This window comes from Lissotriton helveticus, chromosome 8, assembly GCF_964261635.1.
Source record: "Lissotriton helveticus chromosome 8, aLisHel1.1, whole genome shotgun sequence".
Classification (NCBI taxonomy): domain Eukaryota; kingdom Metazoa; phylum Chordata; class Amphibia; order Caudata; family Salamandridae; genus Lissotriton; species Lissotriton helveticus.
The window spans coordinates 620,322,202-620,336,272 of record NC_136069.1 but is presented as its reverse complement, the minus strand read 5'-3'; the positions used below and the strand labels follow the sequence as shown (position 1 = coordinate 620,336,272).

General features: G+C 48.0%; 1 protein-coding gene across 7 annotated transcripts in view; it reads right to left on the bottom strand.

Moving 5' to 3' along the window:
- SCEL (sciellin) overlaps positions 1 to 14,071 on the bottom strand; it is a 490,458-nt gene that overhangs the window by 371,303 nt on the left and 105,084 nt on the right. For all 7 annotated transcript variants that reach the window (XM_078657473.1, XM_078657474.1, XM_078657476.1 and 4 more), the window contains one exon: positions 13,540 to 13,596. In XM_078657473.1, the coding sequence (XP_078513599.1) occupies positions 13,540 to 13,596 (57 nt within the window). The remainder of the gene's footprint in view (positions 1 to 13,539; positions 13,597 to 14,071) is intronic.

Below are 14,071 nucleotides of genomic sequence, written 5' to 3'. Positions count from 1 at the left end.
ACTACAAAAAACTCATATACAAGGTCCTCTTATTGTGCACTCAATAGATGGGGTTATAAACTGGTGGCCCACTTGGGCTTTGGGAGGGGGTCTACAGGGGTAGGTATCCTCATGCGTAATACCTTCCCCTTCCTGGTACAAAGGGTTGCACACAACCCACTTGGAAGATTTTTCACGGTGTGGGGCCTTTGGGAGGGTAAGTCCCTCAATGTAACCTCACTACATGTGCCTCCTAGATTGCACTCTAAGACAATAGCCGATCTCGCCTCACACATATTAAATCTACCCGAGGGTGACCTGCTGCTGGGTGGTGATTTTAAGGCAGCCTCAATGGAGACCTAGATAGGCTACCTCCCCGATAGGGTGAAGTGCCCAGGAGGATGCTGCCAGATTTGCTTGGGAATATGGGGCTGATAGATATCTGAAGAGTATGCAATCCCTCAGCCAGGCAGTACACCTTTCTCTCCAGAGTCCACTGTAAAATGTCCCGAATTGACTATACCTTCTGCAAAGCCACCCAGCTCGTCAGGTTTAGGGAGGTCTCCTTTCTTCCTAGGGGCATCTCTGATCACTCTCCGTTGGTAACGAACTATGGCGACACCCCTCTCACCCCACACGCCGTGAAATGGTTATCAACCCTTGGTACCTCAGGATGCTGGCAATTAGAGATAAACTTACTGAGACGACCAATAAGTACTTTTCTGAGAACGATGGATCGGTAGATTTGGACACAGTATTGTGGGAGGCTTACAAGACGGTGGTGCGAGGTAGCGGGGTGACAGCAATAGCAGGACACAGGACAGAGAAAAGGCAACAATTACAAATGATAGAAGGTGAGATTGCCCTTTTCGAACGTAGTTTCGTGGCGTCAGTGCTCTGGACACCAAACACAAATTGCTCATTAAACAAAATGAATACAGGAACATTGCTGAAGAGGCAGCACGCATATATGATATTGGCGAAAAGGCGAGCAAATTATTAGCTTGGCTAGACAAACGGGAAACAGCCAACAGATGGGTGGCTGAGATTGTATGCCAGGATGGTACGAGACTTCAGTATAGATCTGGGATTGCGTAGGTTTTCACGGACCACTTCAAGCAGGTCTATACTTCCACTCAGGCCTCTACCCACACGGTAGCGAAAGAATTGCTAGCCACCCTGGGACTGCCCGTTCTAGAGCCCCAGAATATTAAGGACTTGGACTCTGGCATGACAAATGAGGAGGTGTCCAAGGCGATTGGCGCCCTACAGTCCGGAAAGGCCATTGGCCTTAGTGGCCTTCCAATTGAAATTTATAAATCAAATGCATCCACAGTTGTCCTGTACCTAGTACGGATATATGAGGAAAGTGTGGACAGGGGTGTCCCGCCCGAAACACAGGGATTGGCCAACATTGTCGTTATACACAAAAAAGGTAAACCCCCGAGCACTGTGACTGATACAGACCTATCTCCCTCCTAGATGCAGAAGTTAAAATACTAGCCAAAATCCTGGCACGACATCTCTCACCTCTTCTCCATAAATTGATCCACCCGGACCAATCCAGTTTTATGCCAGATAGAAATACCGCTCTGAACCTTCGGCGCCTTCATGGACTCCTTGGTGGGGCAGCTACAATTCAAGATGAGGCAGTGATCATGTCTTGACTTGAAAGATACGGGTTCGGGAGAGATTTCTATCCTGGGTGCGACTTCTTTATTTGGAGCCATTGGCCCAAATTACAGTTAATGGGGGGGCGATCAACAACATTCACATTACAGATGGGAACAAGGCAGGGATGTCCCTCTTCACCCTTACTTTGGCACTGGAGCCCCTGGCGATCTGGATCAAGGGGGCACCCCCTCATTGGAGGTCTCAACTGGTTGACGGACTGGACGGATAAAATCTCCGTGTATGCTGATGATATTTTGCTTTATTTGGCCAGACCCCAATATTCCATTCACTGTGCCCTACATATATTTGTTCTCTTTCAGAAGTACTCGGGCTATACCATTAACTGGGACAAGTCTCTGGTATATGTTCTAAGTGGGGAATGCCAAACCCTGCCTAGGGGCAATTATTCCAGGGCAATCTATGGAGGGGGAGATGTGCACCAAAATAAACTCCATCTTCCACCACAGTTGATACGTGGCACACAGCGACAGCCACTTTGGGGTGGAAAGCTAGAATCACACAAGTCACCTCACCCCACTGCTAGACACATACCGGTTGGGAGTCTTATCGAAAGACCCAGAATTCATTAAGTGGGACTTGATGGGTCTCTCAAGGGTTGGCAACTTGTGGGCGGGGGGGCAGGGTGGTTGCTTTCAGTGATCTCCAACGGGATTATCAATTACAGAGTGGAGAAACTTTTAGATACCTCCAAGCCCGTAATGCACTACAAAGGGCGATACCCAAAGGCACTGAACTGCTGGTGTCCTTGCCACTTGAGGGTAGACTTCTAGACGACTACCTCCAAGAAAAGGCTATTTCATTGACATACCGGAAAATACTAAACAATACACCGGATATGCTCGGGAGAATTCGTGCAAGCTGGGTGGAGGACATGAGCGATGAAGATTTGCAGGAGGCCTTGGCTTCCCCCCGGGAGGTGGCGATCTGATCCCGTTTTAAATGTATCCAACTCAAACTCCTTCAAAGAGCTTACTACACCAGTTTGGTGCTTGTTAAAATGGGTGCCCTGAGCTCCGCTTCCTGCCCTAGGGGATGTGGTCAAACCGGCACCTACCTGCATCTTTGGTGGGATTGCCCGATCCTTCAGACATATTGGGAGAAGGTCACATCAGCACTGTCTTTAACCTGCCATAAAGCTTTTGAAGTCTCAACCCGCCAGTGCCTTCTTAATATCTGGGATGCAACTGACTTATCAAGAACTGAGAGAGGATGGTCTCCCTGGGTTGTATGGTTGCGAAACGTAACATAGCTAGAATATGGAAGGGGCAGCTAAACCCAGGTTGGGGGACTGGGAGTCTGATATGGACTGGTGCATTGCAGGCGGAGAGGCTAATATACAAAAGCAGAGGATTTCCACAAAAATGGACTAGAATCTGGGGAGCATGGAATGTAAGTAGGGGGATGAAATGCACACCCTTCAACGATGCCTCCCCACTGTCAGCGGACCACGTGGGGGAATAATGTTCGGACCACAAAGTATAAAATAAGGCATGTGACTGAGTTATTGATCCTATGTAACGTTATGACGAATACTGTACTAATGCAATGGGAATGTTGGAAATTATGGAAATTGTACTGCACTTTGGTGTCTCTTGTTTTTGTCGCCTTTGTTTTTGTTTACTCAATAAAAAGATCTTTAAAAAAAAGAATGTAACTCAATTGCGATAATATCATTAGAGATAAATATTTCGTCAAAGGGCGAAAAATATACTATAAAAAACGCACAGCGCTGCTCTTTCAGACATGATTAATTTTTGCTGACCTCGTCATTAATGTGGTCCCAGGATGACAGCTGTTCCCAGAGCTGCAGGGCACACTTTTGCAGCTGGTGACGTGGTACAGAGGGTGGGCGAAGTTTAAATTTTATCCATATAGGAAATCTGATAGCCTGTAAGAGGTATGTACAGCTCCTTAGGTGAGCAGTGCCAGTGACAGACAGTCATTATGCTGTCTGGGTGGAGTGGTGCCAGGACTGACAGAGAGCCATGAAAAAGATATGCTCTAGTCTGACCCTCCTGAGGTATTGGCCACAACAAAAACAAATCATCCAGGATCCTGCACAGTGCCAACTTCACTACACGGGACTGCGAGGCATTACAGCACCACCTAGCCTGAGCGGGCACGAAAATTGCCCAGGTGCCGGCCAGCAGAGGAAACAAGGTACCTCTTTGTTGGGCCAGGCACATGCTTGCACCCTGGCCTGGATAAACAAGACGTCAGTTCGGACTACATGATAGATCCAGTGCGCTTGCCGGAGACGCGGGAGGACAGAGGATCCATGGGGCTTGGGTGGCCGGGCCAGATCTTAGAAACTGTTTTTTTCCTAGTCTAGTGTCTCGGTGCACCACACAAAACATAAAAAAAGTATCAACAAGTTCAAGTTTAGTTGTGTAAGTGTGAAAATAAGAACAGACGAGTCCCAGGCCCACATAGCAGTGTACAATTGCCTAGCAGCATCAGTAGCAGTCGATCATGCTGAATTCATTTTGCTTAATTAAATGCAATGCACAATGTCGATGGAGCTCTAATTATGCGTGCCTAGGCATTACAGTGCGGGTATGCAGATACCTGAAATAAAATGTGTTAGTCTAACTCCTGATGCATGGTACTTGGTAGCGGTGCAATGGTAGGGAGAGCACCATCCCTGTGATTGCTTCTCAAAAATGAAAATTTATTTAGGAGCCTGATTTCCTTAAAGGAAATTGGGATGCTTTGGGTTTTTCTAAACTTTTAATTTTGGAAAAGCTTCAGTGAAATTTGGCAGTGATCCCCTTGACCATAACTTACACCCCCCTGAAACAACAACGCCAATTTGCAAAGGGGGGGGGTCTGAAGGGGACCAACTTGTGAGTTAGTAACTTACCAACGGGTTGTGACTAAAATTCCAGTTGCAAACTGTTGATACAAATGTATCCGAACTGTAATTTGGAAGGGACCCCCACAAGACACCAGTTCAGAATTGCAATTCGGTATCCATTCGTAAACCGATTTTAGAAATAAATAAAAGTATACAGACTCCTAAAATGTGTTTGATAGATTCAAAATAACTTGTTAGCAGTAACAAACACTAAAACACCCTCAAAGTATTTTCACATTTAGGCTAAATAATGCATTGACCCTTTAATGAGGCCACAATCTATTTAATAGAATGGCGCAATATTGCTGTTTTAGAAATGTTTTAAAAATGTTTCTTTAGTGTTGGCATTGGTTTGAAAGCATTTTCTTTTAGTTCATTTTTCTCTTTGATTATTTGGGGTCGTCTGGCATGTCTGTGTGCTTGTTTTTCACTGTTAAAGAAATATTTTCGTTACAGTGATTTTATTTATTCGGGAGATTGCTCCCCAGAAAGAAATCTGAAGTCCTTAATCTCTTTCAACCTTCTCTGCATTGTTCTTTCAGTTTGGCATTCTTCTTTCTCTACATCCTTCTTTTTGTCTTTTTTATCTTGCTTTTTTCTATATTTCATTCCTTTCTGTACTTTTATCAATCATTCCTTCTTTTTAGGTTTCGACCTGGCGAGGGGCACGCAGTGCCACTCCCAGATCGAAAACTATTGTCTACAGTAGGGATGTCGGCACCGCCTCTGCCTCTCATTGGCTAGCTCCATAAATGGAGGCTAGCCATTGGGAGACAGAGGCTGTCAATCGCGCTTTCTCTTGAAAACGCGATTCGGGGGCGTTTCTGGTGCTTTTTTTAAGCCCCGCCCCTTTGTCCCGGGCCGCGCTGCGATTGGCTGCTGGCCCGGGACACCCCCGTGACGTCATTCCCGGGCCGCACTGTGATTGGATGCCGGCCCGGGACCTGACTTGTTTATTTAGGCATGAATGGCCCCGCAGTCCGTACGCCGTTCCCGCCCCCCCCCCCCTCCTGTGCCCGTTCCCGCCCCCCTCCCTCCCTGGTGCTTTATTTATTAAGGAGCATTTTGTTTATACGTATTTTGTCCGCCCCCTCCCGCTGTCCGTGCGCCGCTCCCGCCCCTCCCGCTGTAAACACGCCCCCGAATCTAAGAAATTCAAGGAGTTGCCGGCCGCCATTTTTTTTTGGGTCCCACGACGGAAGATTAGTCACCCGGCTCACGGCAGACAATGGAGCTGCTCGGCCTGCCCTGCTCCGTCCACCCCGCCTCCCTCTCCTCACACTGGCTCTCCTAACCCGGGCTGCTGCAGGCACAGTCACCCGGCTCACGGCAGAGCTCTGGTGAGGAATTTGAGGACCAGCCGTGATCTTAAGAGGCCATGTGGGGTCGCGGACCACTGCTCTGACATTGTATTTGGCAGCGGCCCACCAGTCTTACCTGCCATACCTCTCGGAGCGATGGATCTGCACTGTACCAACGGTGAGTGTATAAGGGGTCGGTGAGGCCTCTGCGGTCTTCAAAGAGGTAGACGCTGCTCCTGGTCTGGGAGGATTTGCAGCCATAAAGGACTTGTGCAGTGCCCGAGTGATGAGCTTGTGGTGCACATTGGTGGTGTGTAGCTCCCATCCCAGGCTGTGGCTGCCAGACATGCTGGACCCTGAGGGATGAGTCTGACCTTTGGAGGGGCATACACCTCCTAGAACATGAGAGGAGCGGCGATTGTCGTGCAGAGTTGCGTTTCTGGACCTCAGCCTCAAGCTCCCCTCCGTACCCTATGACTGCTTAGTGCACGCTAATCGCCGTATTGCGTGCACTCTCATTACCTGCCTGTTTACGATATTGAGGACCTGTTCATGCCCCCTGGTGGTGGGGTATGGGGGGGCTGGACTGGCAGGGCGTTGCGAGCCCTCGGCAGCCGTGGGATTGTGGTCCACCCGACCATCTCCATCAAGACACCACTCCAAATGAGGACGGGATTGCTCTCCATTGCTTCACTTGAGTTATTCGCCGGCCTGCTCCTGCCCTCTGTGGTAGCCCAGGGAGTGGCAGGGGCCGAAGACAGCCTTGGAATTACCGGACTTGCTGCTGTACGAGGGAAACGGTTAGGCGGCCGCCCGAACCCCAGTGGGAGCCACAAGGTGAATTCTGATCGCTCTACATTAATAACCACTGCACTGCAGCAATCCCGGGCCTCGCCACCGACTCTAGTACTGTGCGTGCTGAACTGTACTCCAGTGTCTGGTCGATCTCCTCCGCACCCTGTTCGACCTACCTGAGAGAATGGGGAAAGGCGATATCAAACAATCTAAACTCTCATTCAACAACCAACGACAGACACAAGCCATTGAGATGCCCCTTGGAGACGTGCAGGGGCATCGTGGGGGGTCGGGGTTGGGGCCATGCCCCCAGGTCTCGATATACGCACCATGTTTCTGGACTCATAGCCAGGCATTCTCTATTCCAGCACCCTGCCTCTCTTATGCACACCCAACTTTCACTTTCGAATCTCCACCACCTTTAGGCCCAACTCCAGCATGTCTCACCTGCTCATGTGCTGCCCCGAATGTTCCATGCCACCTCCCTGCTGACATACACCCTTTGTGCCCTGTAAGTCCCAGCTTGCTTGGCGACTGCTTAGTTGAGACCAGCATTGTCAGCCTATGGGGGGGGATCAATTGTGCCAGTGAAATGGTGACATCGAGCATATTAGAATGTATATGCAGAGGACCCTCAAGTGGATGGTTTCCTGACTATAAGCGGGAGAGGGAACGTGCTAATGCTATGCTAAGGATGCTTTCCTCCCTCCTCATCCCCTGGCTGGGCTCTGATCGGCTGTAACGCTCCTGCACAAAGTGCGCATAAATGAGGTAAGGGACATCTTTAGCTGTCATTTCCCGCATGTAATGCCCCCTGTTCCCTCGTTGTGCTTGCTGCCCCCTGTTCTGTTGTGCTTGCTTTCCTGCCCCCCCCGTTGTGCTTGCATTCCTGCCCCCTGTTCCATTGTGCTTGCATTCCTGCCCCCTGTTCCATTGTGCTTGCATTCCTGCACCCTGCTTTGTGGTGGGGTGCCAGTAGAGACTACCTCTTCCCCCTGTTTGTGCTAGCTTTTTCTTGCCTCTGCCCCCTGTTTGTGCCTGTTCCCTCGATGTGCTTGCTTTCCTGCCCCCTCGTTGTGCTTGCTGCTCCCTGTTCCATTGTGCTGGCTTTCCTGCCCCCTGTTCCGTTGTGCTTGATGCCCCCTGTTCCGTTATGCCAGCTGTAATGAGGCTGTTTTGATGTCATAACCCATTATGAAACCAGTCTAAAATAGAAATTTCCAGCATTGATGTAATCTGTCAGTTTTAAGGGGACAGGTTTTTCTGGAGCCTTGCTTAGCCAAGAGAGGCTGCATAAAGGGCATTAGATTGTTGACAACTTCGGGTTGAGGTTAGATTTTTTTTTTAGGATAGGAGCGATTTGGGTGTGCCTTAGGAAGTCTGGAGATGTTCTCTGGCTTAGGGATGGGTTGACGATTTTGCATTATATTAGCAAAGTAGGAACAATTTTAATTGATGATCTTGGTTGGTATAACGTCTATGAAGAAGGCAGCTGTTTTTTTTTGTAGCAATGATGAGGTCTGCCTGGTAGACTAGTTTGAAGAGATACCATGCATTTGTCGTCTTGGGCGTCACCTATATAAGACTATTCTTGGGAGTAGACACATGAATGGAAAGGATTTTGCTGATGAAGTAGTCCAGCAATATTTTGCATTTATTGGGTGAGAGATTTTAGATTCCTTTGGGAGCAGGGGAGATGCTGGCATGAATGGACTGGAATAGTGATCTGGCTGGGTTAGCAGACTGCTGAAATAGGGACAGTAGAACTATATTTTGCAGCTGAGATGTTCGGCTTGAAAATATTTTTCATACCCTGGAGTTTCATGCAGAGTATGGGATTTGTAGAGTCTCTGTTCACTTTTTTGAGACATTATTGTCCTCTCATGTTTAGATTAGGGAAAAATAGTAGTTTGGAGGGTATTGGACAATGTGGTTTCAATTTCAGGGATGCAACTGTGACCACAGCATAGAAGTTGGCTTTACTGTACATGTCAAGCATGGTCTCATAATTGTATTTTGGAAGAGACCCTGCCCCCTGTTTGTGCCTGTTCCTTAGATGTGCTTGCTTTCCTGCCCCTTGTTCCCTCGTTGTGCTTGCTTCCCCCTGTTCCCTTGTGCTTGCTTTCCTGCACCCTGTTCCGTTGTGCTTGCTGCCCCCTGTTCCGTTGTGCTTGCTTTCCTGCCCCCTGTTCCCTTGTGCTTGCTTTCCTGCACCCTGTTCCGTTGTGCTTGATGCCCCCTGTTCCGTTGAGCCAGCTGCAGGCCGTGGGCGCATGGAGGGATCTGACGACCAGCTGCAGGCCGCCACCATGCTGCTCTACACCGTGGAGGAAGGGGCCTTTGTGCTGGCGGAAATAGTCCAGAAGAACACCGACAACCACCGTGAGTACCACTTCCGTCCCCTTTTAGAGTCACACAGCACGACTGAGGGCACAAGCACACTCCTGCCCAGCAAAACTTAAACTGCACATTTTCTTACGAACTGAAAACTAGCAGCTTTGTCTTTTTTGTGCAAAATCTATATTGTGTAGGTAGCAATAGCGTTTATTGGTCCCACACATGAAGCAAAAAGTTTCTTTTGAAGGTCTAAAGAACGTTATCCAACCTCTGTCAAGTAGAATTCGTCCCTAAAGCACTACAGCTGAATGAGTTGATTAAGTGAAACCCTCAACACATTCTTTGACTCACTTATGCAGTGATCAGCGAGCACATACACACTGCATTTATGTTGTCATCAGGCCCTGCTGGGACAGCACACAACACTTAGGCTGTCTGACTAGCACATGGAAAGTCATGCCGTGATCACTAGATCTCTTGAAGTTTGACCAACAGAGTCCACCTGCTCAGTTGATTGCCTGGACAAAAACATTTCATGTGCTCGTGATTTGCGCAACCATCCCAATGTATGTCCAAAAAGGTTGTGTTGTAATCATGATTTCTACAGGTGATGTTTTGGGGGAAATGCATAAGAAGGTGGTCTACCTGGCCACACTGCCTTAAAGTGCTGGAGACTTGTGCCACCAATTAAATCTTTTGTTTTTGAATGGTGCTATCATTACCACTGCACTAAACGGAGGTTTCAAATGTGTACACAAAGTCTATATTATTGAACTGCTGCTCCCTAATTTATTTTGCCTCCAATAATTTAGCAAGTAGAGGGCAGTTTGATTCTTGTGATGTCACCTAGTGTTACCCCTTCTTAGTTCTCCTTTCTAAGGCATTCTTTCTCATCTGACTATTCATTTCTGTCCCTCCTTCCTGATTTTTTTCCCTTCTGATAATCACCACTTCTAAAATGTCTTGCCTTTCTTCTCTCTGTCCATTCAAACCGTGGCCACTCATTCCTTTCTCTGATTATTTATTTAATTTTTAAATTGCAGGAAGAGTACTTCGGAGGACAGTGTATTCTTTTAACAGCTCTCCCACCATTGTATGTGTTTCAGGAACTTGGCCACTGTATGGCTGTGTGTGTGTGTGTGTGGCTCTGTGTGTGTGTGTGTGTGTGTGGCTCTGGGTGTGTGTGTGTGTGTGGCTCTGGGTGTGTGTGTGTGTGTGGCTCTGGGTGTGTGTGGCTCTGGGTGTGGCTCTGGGTGTGTGGGTGTGGCTCTGGGTGTGTGGGTGTGGCTCTGGGTGTGTGGGTGTGTGTGCGTGGCTCTGGGTGTGTGGGTGTGTGTGTGTGGCTCTGGGTGTGTGTGTGTGGCTCTGGGTGTGTGGGTGTGGCTCTGGGTGTGTGGGTGTGTGTGTGGCTCTGGGTGTGTGGGTGTGGCTCTGGGTCTGTTTGTGGCTCTGGGTGTGTGGGGGTGTGTGTGTGTGTGGCTCTGGGTGTGTGTGTGTGTGGCTCTGGGTGTGGCTCTGGGTGTGTGTGTGTGGCTCTGGGTGTGTGTGGCTGGCTCTGGGTGTGTGTGGCTGGCTCTGGGTGTGTGGGTGTGGCTCTGGGTGTGTGTGTGTGTGGCTCTGGGTGTGTGTGTGTGTGGCTCTGGGTGTGGCTCTGGGTGTGTGGGTGTGGCTCTGGGTGTGTGTGGCTCTGGGTGTGGCTCTGGGTGTGTGGGTGTGGCTCTGGGTGTGTGGGTGTGGCTCTGGGTGTGTGGGTGTGTGTGCGTGGCTCTGGGTGTGTGGGTGTGTGTGTGTGGCTCTGGGTGTGTGTGTGTGGCTCTGGGTGTGTGGGTGTGGCTCTGGGTGTGTGGCTCTGGGTGTGTGGGTGTGTGTGTGGCTCTGGGTGTGTGGGTGTGGCTCTGGGTCTGTTTGTGGCTCTGGGTGTGTGGGTGTGTGTGTGTGTGTGGCTCTGGGTGTGTGTGTGTGTGGCTCTGGGTGTGGCTCTGGGTGTGTGTGTGTGGCTCTGGGTGTGTGTGGCTGGCTCTGGGTGTGTGTGGCTGGCTCTGGGTGTGTGGGTGTGGCTCTGGGTGTGTGTGTGTGTGGCTCTGGGTGTGTGTGTGTGTGGCTCTGGGTGTGGCTCTGGGTGTGTGGGTGTGGCTCTGGGTGTGTGGGTGTGTGTGCATGGCTCTGGGTGTGTGGGTGTGTGTGTGTGGCTCTGGGTGTGTGTGTGTGGCTCTGGGTGTGTGGGTGTGGCTCTGGGTGTGTGGCTCTGGGTGTGTGGGTGTGTGTGTGGCTCTGGGTGTGTGGGTGTGGCTCTGGGTCTGTTTGTGGCTCTGGGTGTGTGGGTGTGGCTCTGGGTGTGTGGGTGTGGCTCTGGGTGTGTGTGTGTGTGGCTCTGGGTGTGTGTGTGTGTGGCTCTGGGTGTGTGTGTGTGGCTCTGGGTGTGTGTGGCTGGCTCTGGGTGTGTGTGGCTGGCTCTGGGTGTGTGTGTGTGGCTCTGGGTGTGTGTGTGTGGCTCTGGGTGTGTGTGTGTGGCTCTGGGTGTGTGTGTGTGGCCCTGGGTATGTGTGGCTCTGTGTGTGTGTGTGTGTGTGGCTCTGGGTGTGTGTGTGTGGTAGTAATTGCTGTCTGCTGAGCTCGTCAGTAGGGTACAATAGGTCTCACATTTGCGACAGATTAAGCTAATGGCAATGTAAATGACAATGCCACTAATTTATCTGTTTTCAAAACCAACACATAAATACAAAATTTGTCATTAATGCCAATAGCTCTAACTTTTCCAAAGGCGAAACCATTGCATTGTAAATGCTTGTTTCTTTAGCATCCATTTATACATCCTACTCTTCGTCTTTTTATCCATCCTTCCTATTCTACATCCTTATTTCTTTTTTCTTCCTTCCTTTTTCACCCATCATCGATCCCTCCTTCTCACCATCCAGATATCAATCAACACATCCATCCACCTTCCTTCTTTCCATCATCACTCTCTTTCCTCTTCATCCATTCATTCTTCTCTCTATTCATCTTTCTCTCCATCCCAACCATTGGCCAACATTTCTCCATCCATCTTTTTCTATTTCCCTCTTCTCATACTCATCTCCATCCATCTCTGCTTCGATCCAGCCCTTCATCCATCCTCTCTCCATCCTTCCTTCATTCGATGTACCACTCCATCTTCATCTTCATCCATCAATGCTCTCTGTATCCATCTCTCAATCCCTCCTTCTCTATGTGCCTCTCTCCCTCCTATCGACTGAAAGAGATCGTATTTGTGCGCCTTTTATAGACCAGGGTCTATAATAAAAGTCAAAGGAGCTATAAAATAGTCTTAAATGTTTCTTAAAGAGAACTGCCAAGTGACACCTACCCCCCTGCTCAAGTTGCTAAAGTGTGTTTGTGTGTGGGGTTATTGACGCCCCTGCATCAGGAGTTGCCTTTTGCATCTTTATCAGACATCTTTCCGTTGAAATAGCTCCTACACCAAAGATGGGAGATGCTTTTGGGGAATAGACAACGGTGGAAGATTCCACCATGCTTTGTTGACATCACCCATCTATGCACCTCTGTAATACCTAAATGTGGAACCACAAAGCAGGGTTCATCTTCAGTTATCATACAATCAATGTTCTCCCACGCATTGGCAGTCATACCTCAGTATGTGATTAACTTTGCAGTACTTTGTTTTGGTGTACATGACAGTCCGCAACAAGAAAGACGCCACCAGATCTCACTCCAGATGGGCGCCCTAATTATGGCCGGCCCTCTGATGCCCCTCCTCTAGTGGAGGCCCCAAGGAATTGTTTGCCAGCATTGGAAAAACTGTTTCCTAGGCAACATCTCTAAATGAAACACTTAAGTTGAGTGCTTTCTTCCTTTTTATTTTATCACGCTGGACTGACACTCCTCATAGTTGGCCTGATTCTCAGTGCAGAGATTCCGCCCTGAGTGCGGTGACTCCCCCACGACTGCGGATCTCAACCACGAGTGTGGAGACACTTTTTGAATCAGGCCAGTTTTTGCCAAAAACTGCAGTAAGCAATAACCAATGTTACCATTAATTGGACAAATAAGTCAACAAATAAAGTTTAATTCCCCAATCCAATCTCTAGATCAAAACCTAAATAATATATATTTTTTCAATACATTGATATAAAGAGTAATCCAAACCAAAATAACCTGCATTTGTAAAAACGGATCCACTGGCTATGGTTATAGTAAATGAACACATAGCCATGCACCCACATACTGAGTTTCCAAAACAAAAGTAAATATTAAAGTAGACAGTCCTTCTACCCATCAACTTGTTTTCTTTGTGGATATCTAGGAAATCACTACTATGAATCTGGATGATATTTTCTGAATGAAAATATTCAGTCTTCATGGGAAAGCTCTAGAGCCACATCCAGAAACACCTGCATGTACACATTGGTAGTAGTAGGCTCCTAGGCACATGTAATACAGATGTTGGTGATTCGGAAACAGGTTGACTTTGTATTGCAATGGTGATAAGGTGATAAGATGGATGGTAAGGCATATATTTGTGATTCAAAATCAAAGAACTCCCTGTAACTTATAAAATGTTAACGTTGAGACTCATACCTTTTGGTCTCCTTAGTAGTTGTGGTTGTAGTTGTAGAAGAAGAATTCCATGGTTTCCTGAGAACGATATCAAAAAACTTCATTAAGTACCAATAAAGATATGAACATGCATTTCTAGAGCCATTTGATTTTTAATTACCTGATTTGGCTTTGATAATCATGGTGGCTAAATAAGGTTCTCATAGACATTCATTGTTTCAAGTGTTCAGGAGAAAAATATATCTTTCCTAATAACAATTTGAACAAATTCATCCTTTGGGACTTGATCATGAATGTTCAATGCAGAATTAAGATTGGCGGACCAGACGTGTTTGTAAATTTGCCTGGAGCAATGGCCATCATTCATGTTTACTGATTCCTTGCGAAACCAAAGGAATTATTTTATGAATCATGACCTTCAGCAGTGCTACTTTAGACAAAGTTGTGCTGGCCAAAGTCAGGCAGGTCTCAGTGATGCCCTATCATCTTTGTGATACTTCTGTGTGATATAATTGAGATACCTCAACAGTAATGAAGACCAGTTCTGATACAA